Raw genomic sequence first — 8,047 nt, 5'->3', positions numbered from 1 at the left:
TAAATTTCTGCTGTTAATGCCTTTAGTTGATTGTAATTGGCTTTAGCCAAGTTTATATGTTGCCTTAAGCTTGTTGGTTAATGAATATTACCATTTGAACCTCATTTTTCCTCCAGTTTTTCTGTAATCTTACCCATTCAGTTTGGTGTCCGTGACAAATGCAACTCTAGGTCATACTTGCGAAGTTCTCTGTCTCTCTGTTTTTCTTTCCCCTATTCTTGTTTATGCCTCTGCAGTGAAATATTTCTGGGTTTCGTTTGCCGAAATGATCCTTGAATAATCCAAGTGATAAGGAAAGGAAACAAAAAGTAGAAGGGATCGTCAATTAATCCTTGCTGGGCGCTAAAGCCACCTGTGAATAGAGCAGAGGGAGGAAAACGAATGAGGAAGTCACTGCCACTTGTGAAATTTGAGTAGCCTCCTCAAAAAATAGTTTGAGAAAAAAAAATCTTTAACATTTCAATTTATATATTCAATAATATATATATTTTAAAGTATTTTTTCAATAAAAAGTATTTTTAATATATATCATTCAAACAACTTGCAATTTATTAAACTGTTTTTTTTTAAATTATCTAAGCATAACTCTCATTATAATAACAAACTTTTATTAGACTAAATTTTGACAGATAGATTTTCATCAAATAAATTTTTACAAAATTGAAAACCAAACTCACCCTAAACTATAACCATTAAGCTAATCATGAAGATTTGGTTGGAAAAAAAAAGAAAATGAAATTTTTAGTCAGTTTGAGAAAAAAATAATCTTTAACATTTCAATTTATATATTCAATAATATATATTTTAAAGTATTTTTTCAATAAAAAGTATTTTTAATATATATCATTCAAACAACTTGCAGTTTATTAAACTGTTTGTTTTTAAATTATCTAAACATAACTCTCATTATAATAACAAACTTTTATTAGACTAAATTTTGATAGATAGATTTTCATCAAATAAATTTTTACAAAATTGAAAACCAAACTCACCCTAAACTATAACCATTAAGCTAATCATGAAGATTTGGTTGAAAAAAAAAAAGCAAAATGAAATTTTTAGTTATTCAAGTTTGTTTTGATCATTAATTTAATATTCCATGTTTAATTTTTATTAATTTGTCCCCTTAAGTTTGTTTTCAATTATTGGTTTCATGCCAAGAATGACTATTACAGAAGTGATTTATCTATTAAGAAGATCAAGAAAGAAGTATCAAAGCAAAGATAATGATGACTTACATATGATTTCAATAATTTAAAAAAAAGTTCATGATCGTTTTTCAAAAGAAGTATTTTGGAATATTTTGAAAAAGAAAGGAGTTTGGATTGCTTCTAATAAAGAAATACAAAATATGTATGAAGAGATAGCAACTAGCTAGTATAAGAATATTTGGTGATCACACGAATGACTTTGCTATTAGAATTGGCCTACACTAGGATCATCTTTGAGCTAATAATGAAGGTTTTGTTGAGGGAAAAAATAGATAACTAAACTTTTAATCTCTTAAGTTTGCATCAATTATCAATTTAATCTTTCAAATTTATTTTTTATCGATTTGGTCTATTAAATTTATCTCATTATTGATTTTATCATTATTATTTAAAGATGAAGTTATTAAAATATTATATTCCTTTCCTCAAGTTTATTTGACACTTTCTTTTATTAAAATTATGCATACTTTATATTATGTATACCAATAATGTTTATTATACACATTTTAAATTTTTTTAAAAAATACAAATATAAATTTTTAAAAATATCCTTTATATGACATAACATTATTTGTGAAACATCAAATAGATATAGAGAAAATATAAAGAAGGATAATAAAACAAATATAACTAATAAAAATTTTATTTTCATCAAAGTGTACTCCCTCCATTAAAAAATAAGGCATTTTTAACTAAATCTCACCCCCAATAAAAATAGTTACCTACTTTTCAACTAACATTATCTTTTTATATTTATCTCTATTAAACACTCTACAATAAATATAAAGTTATTATTATTAGAGGCACTTTAAAAAAAGGTAATGATTACACCTTAAAAGACTAAAAATGCCTTACATTTTTAAATATCAAACTCTTTAAAAAATACCTTACATTTTTAAACATCCAACGCATTCATTAATGAATGTCTGAAGCTATGTTTTTAAGTGTTCCATGATCTATGTATGATGTATGAGCATGTAACATGTCAATAAGTTAGTTGTGAAGTCATATAATATAAGTATATGTTATGTACGAAACTTCTGCCTTATATGGTTGAATGATATTGTTTACTATTGAGGTTCTATTGAATCTTATCCACAATGATTAACCATGATAGGTTATAAGCTTTCAAAGGAAGCGTTAGAGCAAGATGTAAAGGTAAGTAGATTAGGAGATGATTTTTACTACTGCATTACTTTTATAGAGATGAAAAATGTATAAATAAGTCTACAAGCTATGTAAATTTATGATGAAACTTTGGTATGTATAAGGGATATGTGTTGATGTATGATGGCCAATTTGGAGTCCTAAGCTAGTCTTGAAATCATGATTTTACTATGCATGATTGGGATTGTCTAGTTTAGGCTATTTTTAGAGGAAGGTTACTATTTCATTATTTAACATGTAGTAACCTATGTCCAATGCTCATGAGAATTTTTATAAGGAAACTAGACATTTAAAGCTTTCCAACAAGTCAAACAACTTGTAATTTGTTATTGCATTATTGCAAATAAAAAAAATTGTGATTATTTAAACAAAACTTGTGATCATTACTATGTTATTTCCAACACTTATAGCAATATTAAAAATTTGACATGTATAGTTGTAATTTTCTATTTGTATTATTGCGAATATGAGAAAGAAAGTTATTATTATTTAAGCAAAACATGTGATTATTATTTTTTATTTTCAACATTTGTAGCAATATCAAGAATTTGACAAAAGAATTTATAATTTATTGTTACATATTTGCAAATATAAAAAGAAAAATTGTAATTATTTAAACAAAAATTATGATCATTACTACATTATTTCCAACACTTGTAATAATATCAAGAATGTGACATGTGAAGTTGTAATTTGTTATTGTATTGTTACGAATATAAGAAGAAAAATTATAATTATTTAAGCAAAACTTGTTATCATTACTTTTTATTTCCAACATTTGTACCAATATCAAGAATTTGGCATGAGAATTTGTAATTTACTATTACATTATTACAAATATAAGAAGAAAAGTTATAATTATTTAAATAATACTTGCAATTATTTTATTTTCAATAAGGACAATTTAGTCATTTATATAAATTCATTAATGATAGAAAAGTTCCTAGGAACTATAATAGAATTATAATATTTTGAGAGATTAAATTGTTATTTATATAATTTTAAGAGATTTTATTGTTATTTTTCCTATTCTTTGATGAATTAATTAAATATATTTAAAATTACATACTCTTTTTATGTCTATCCTTCTTTAATATTGTGTATATCAATTAAAAAATTTATTAATTATACCCTCTAATTAAGGCTGTTTTTGAAAAAGTCTCATTAATTGTATCTTGAAAGACAAAAAAGTTTTATATTTTTGGACGAATGGCGTACTAGATTTGGATTTGAATGTTCTAAATTTAAGATTCAATTTTTTTTATAAGTTTTGAATCCATCTTTTTTTTGAATGATTTAGATTTAAAAATTTTAACTAATTATTTTTATCAAAAATATTTTTTGAAAAGTTTTAGATGGGAGATTATCTTTATTTTTAATATTATATTTATCAAAAGAAAAATTTATAAAAATTAAGTATTAAATCTAAATTGTCATGCAACTAGACTATTACTTTGTAAAAATTATAAAAAAATTAATATTAAAGTAGACGGTCCAGATTAAATTTTTACTATTTAAATGACTAGATTAATGATGAGCATATTTATTAAATATTGAAAATAATTTTTTTATAAATATAAAATAAAAATTAATAGCCTTAAACTTGAATTGTCTATATTAAATTTAAATGATCCAAATCTCACCAAAAATGATGAGTATCATGGTGCACATCTCTTAATGATCACCAAAGCTACCCAATGAAGGATGGATGGGTAAGAAGTATGCCACAAGTCCATCCAATGATACTCTTTTAATCCTATTTATAAATTATTTTCAACATGTTTCATTAAAATAAAAAAAATTTAAAACTCATTAATTAACTTTATCTAAAAATTACTTGACCATTTTATTAAAACAGAATTTGAACAAGAAGAAATAATGCAACTTGTGAACAACAAGAAACTTGACCATTCTATTAAAATACCAAAACAACTCTAAACAAGACATTAAAATCAAAAACAATCAGTGAAATTCACTATCAACCTACCATCCCATATCTAAGGGTGGACAAAGGGGGAGACTAGTAGGGGCCATGGTACCTCCTAATTTTTTTAATTTTTTTCAATAAAATATAGGAGTTATATATTTTCGGCTCCTATAAGTTAGCGTATTATAAATGTTATGAAACATTATATGAAATTCTCATTTAAATTATATATATAGTCTTTTATGTTTGTATATACAAACTATTTCAATAGCTTGAAGATATCGTTATCATAGGATCTATTTATTTTCAGCAAGATAATGTTATACATGCTCTTAAAGTATTAATATCATTTTATTTTACTTTCATTTTATATTTAATGAAAGAAATTATAAGAATTGTTAATAAAAAACTTTGTTAAGAATTGCAACAAAAATCCTAAGGTATATTAAATGCTATATACTTGATATCTATCATAAAATCACTCATCCAAAAGTCAAGAGGTTTGGTGAAAATATTCTTAAAAAAAATTACTTTTTTTTAAAAATAATCAAGCTATTGAAATATATGATATAAATAATTTTTACTCTAATATAATTCAATCTTATTAACATAAAAATACAATTGAGTATTATTAATGTGTTGATGTATTTATTTACTATGATTATCAATTGAAAGAATTAAATAGTAAATTCAATAAGCAAGTAATAGAGCACAATTTCAATGGTGTATTTAAATCATTTAATGCTTGTAAGGATAATAAAATTTTCACCAATTTAATGATAATTTATATTGAGAAGGAAATTGCTAAAACATTTATCATAGACATAATTACTAACTAGTATTTTTTAATTTATACCATAAAAAATTGATTAAAAAAACTTAAAATATATATATATATATATATATTGTTATGTATGTATAAAATTAAATATAAATATATATGTTGAAATATTTATATTATGTTGGTGATATATATAATTTTTTTTAATTATCATATGTACTTTTTCATCTTGATTCTATAAAAAATTTCTGACTCAGCTCCTGGTCATATCATTTCATGCCCAGGGGATTATATCTTATCTAGGAAATTATAATTGACTTGGTGAACAAATTAGTGGGCTAGTGAATGATCTGAATGGGAACCCGCTAGGAAGTACCTCTTCAACGGTAGTTAACCAAAACAAACTAATAATATGTGTGATATTTCCTTCTCAATCATTAAGGGTAATTCAGGCATTTCAGCTTGGAAATTAATTGCCGATGAGTTCTTCTTGCCCGCACACGATTATCAGATTGTATTGGGCATGAAAAGTAATTTTTCTTCTAGTGGGGGCTTTAGACGTATATTTTTCTAATTATTTTTTTATTGTAATGTGATAAGATGTTGGCAATAATTTGTCCATTAAAGATTGACATCTCTTCGATTGAATTTTTTATATTTAATACACATTTTAGGAGAGATTATAAATTAGTTATTTGAAAACAAATTGTCATTATTAATATTACTAATACATTGTTGCAATATAATGTATTTGTTTATGTCAACAGTTGAAGAAAAGCGTCACTTACAGTCCAACACTCTTCTCAAACATCAGTGAAACCTCAGAACTCTTAATCCTCGACACAAGAAACGCAGCTCCTCCATATCACTGTAAGTAAAATAGAAAGTAAAAATAATCAAGATAATGAATTGAAGACGCTATCGCACGCGGGGAATTAAAGGTGAATAAAGAAGAGCAATCCTTAAGAGATCAATTTATTACATGAAGCCAGCTAAGACTTCATCAAAAGCAAACATGCATACTCAATCTTCAGGCAAATTTATTACAGCAGACTTTGATTTATCTTTACATGGATTTAAAACTTCAATCCATGTTTCCCTAGTTTTTCTTGTGTAATAGCATTAAGACGCTGGATCATATCAGCTGTGAGAAAATTTTTGCTATCTCCAACTTCTCCACGTCTAAAAAAAACCTTGTTTTCAACCCCTGACGGCAATTTCCCCTTCTTATTCACTTCCAAATTACTCAATGTCTCAAAACTACGTAGCTTCAGTATATCACTAATAACATCACCATCTTCCTCCTCCTTAGAAAAGCCACACCCTATAAACTCAGCTAGCTTCTTCAAAATCTTAACTGGCTCATCCTTTAGCTGCTCATATTTCAAAAACATAATCTTCTCTGGCCTCTCAACACTCTCCTTATAGTACCCCAAGACATGATCCCAAAGTGGCCCAAAAATGCTCACTCCTCGGCAAAACTTCTCAAATGCATCATCGATCTTGTTGGACTGATCACGGGTATTATGATCTGGTCGTAACTTGTTACCAAAGTGCCAGAGTGAGACGAACGCATCCTTAGGATTTCGACACATGTAAATTATCTTACATCTTGACTGCTTCAAGGACTCTGGCAAAGAAACATACGGTAAATGGGTTGCTAAAAGCCTCGGTGATGGAAACGAGCTAACAGCAGGCTGGATAAACTCCAAGAGAGGGACGAGAACTTGAGGGTTGACAGTAAAGAGAGGATGAGGAGAAATGATTCGGGTCAAGTCTGGATTCGGGTTTGGATAATGGATCTTGCGGTTGAGGAGGGTGGAAGTGAGAGCTTTGAGCCAAGTGGTGCCGCATTTTGGAAATGTGACAAGGAATATGTCAGAGTCACGGGCTTCGAAGTGGCTTTGGAAATTGAGAATTCCTTGCGTTAGTCTCTTTGTGTGCCAAAATCCTTGGCATTGGTACAGTCGGGTCGCAAACCAATCGGGTTCGGAGGGTAATGTGGCAATGAGGTCCAGGCATTCTTGGGATAGACCTTCATCGTCTGCCAGGAGATACTTGGGAATGATATCAAGATCGGAGGGTTTAGTATTTTCTGCTGCCATTGTTACAAGTATAGAGAAAGCAATAGATGGTTGAGGGTAGAGAAATAGGTGACGGGCATGGGCTTATATAACTGAGACTTGAGGGAAATTTAAGATAAAACATCATCAACGGGCCTCGCCGCGTTTTAAAATTAAAAATTTAAAAAATCTGAAATATCACTGCACTTTAAAAAATATTTGAAAAATAAGATTTAGGGGAAAAGATCTAAGTATCTCTATAGCCTTTTACAAGTCTTGCTATAACCAAACATTTGGCTATTGGCAAATTACTATATATAATTAATAAGCAAACATTCGATCATAAACAAATTACAAATACTTATAAATTTGGTTTATTCACTTAATGTTTATAGTCTAATGGTAATTTTTGTTAATAGTTGAATGCTTTGTTTTTTAAATTAAAAGCAAGATTTGTAAAATTAAATCAGACCCATCAATTTTTTTTTAACTTGTCCACAAACAAGTACCCATTTATTTATTTTGTACGATAACATGTCAATAATTAAATACTTTATTATTTATACTAAAGCAAGACTTGTAAAATGTTACAGGGATAATTAAGTCTTTTGTCCCAAAATCTTATTTTCATACAGGGTTAGTGATATGTTAGATTCTTAGAGCTCGTTTGGTACGTAGCATTGGAAGGTGAGGATTGGGATTGGGTCAGAGTAATCTCACCTTGTACATGTTTGGTATGAGTGATTCACCAACATTTGGGGTTACTCAGTCCCACTTAAGTGTGAATACTGAAACCCACTACCTCCCATGGTATTGTTCAGTCCCACTAAAATTAATCTTGAGATTGAAATTTTCCTTACCAAAATACCCTCCTAAAAAGTAAAAACCTTGAACTCCC

The 8,047-nt window shown here is 27.6% G+C and overlaps 1 protein-coding gene across 1 annotated transcript; it reads right to left on the bottom strand.

Moving 5' to 3' along the window:
• Window positions 1–260: 260 nt before the first annotated feature.
• Window positions 261–7,209, bottom strand: LOC129321294 (cytosolic sulfotransferase 12-like). The gene is made up of 3 exons (XM_054967013.1): window positions 6,069–7,209; window positions 5,875–5,954; window positions 261–352 (listed from the first exon to the last, which is right to left on the bottom strand). The coding sequence occupies exon 1, from the start codon at window positions 7,189–7,191 to the stop codon at window positions 6,163–6,165; it is 1,029 nt and encodes a 342-aa protein (XP_054822988.1). The 5' UTR covers window positions 7,192–7,209; the 3' UTR covers window positions 261–352; window positions 5,875–5,954; window positions 6,069–6,162.
• Between the last annotated feature and the right edge of the window lie 838 nt (window positions 7,210–8,047).

The sequence above is a fragment of the Prosopis cineraria genome, unplaced genomic scaffold (assembly GCF_029017545.1).
Source record: "Prosopis cineraria cultivar Desert tree isolate PC_DT_omini unplaced genomic scaffold, ASM2901754v1 PC10, whole genome shotgun sequence".
Classification (NCBI taxonomy): Eukaryota; Viridiplantae; Streptophyta; class Magnoliopsida; order Fabales; family Fabaceae; genus Prosopis; species Prosopis cineraria.
The sequence above is the reverse complement of the archived record's forward strand: the minus strand, read 5'-3'. Positions and strand labels throughout refer to the sequence as shown.

What these genes read in the sequence shown, in the direction of transcription:
- LOC129321294 (XM_054967013.1), bottom strand. Translation starts at nt 7,191, where the DNA reads ATGGCAGCAGAAAATACTAAACCCTCCGATCTTGATATCATTCCCAAG.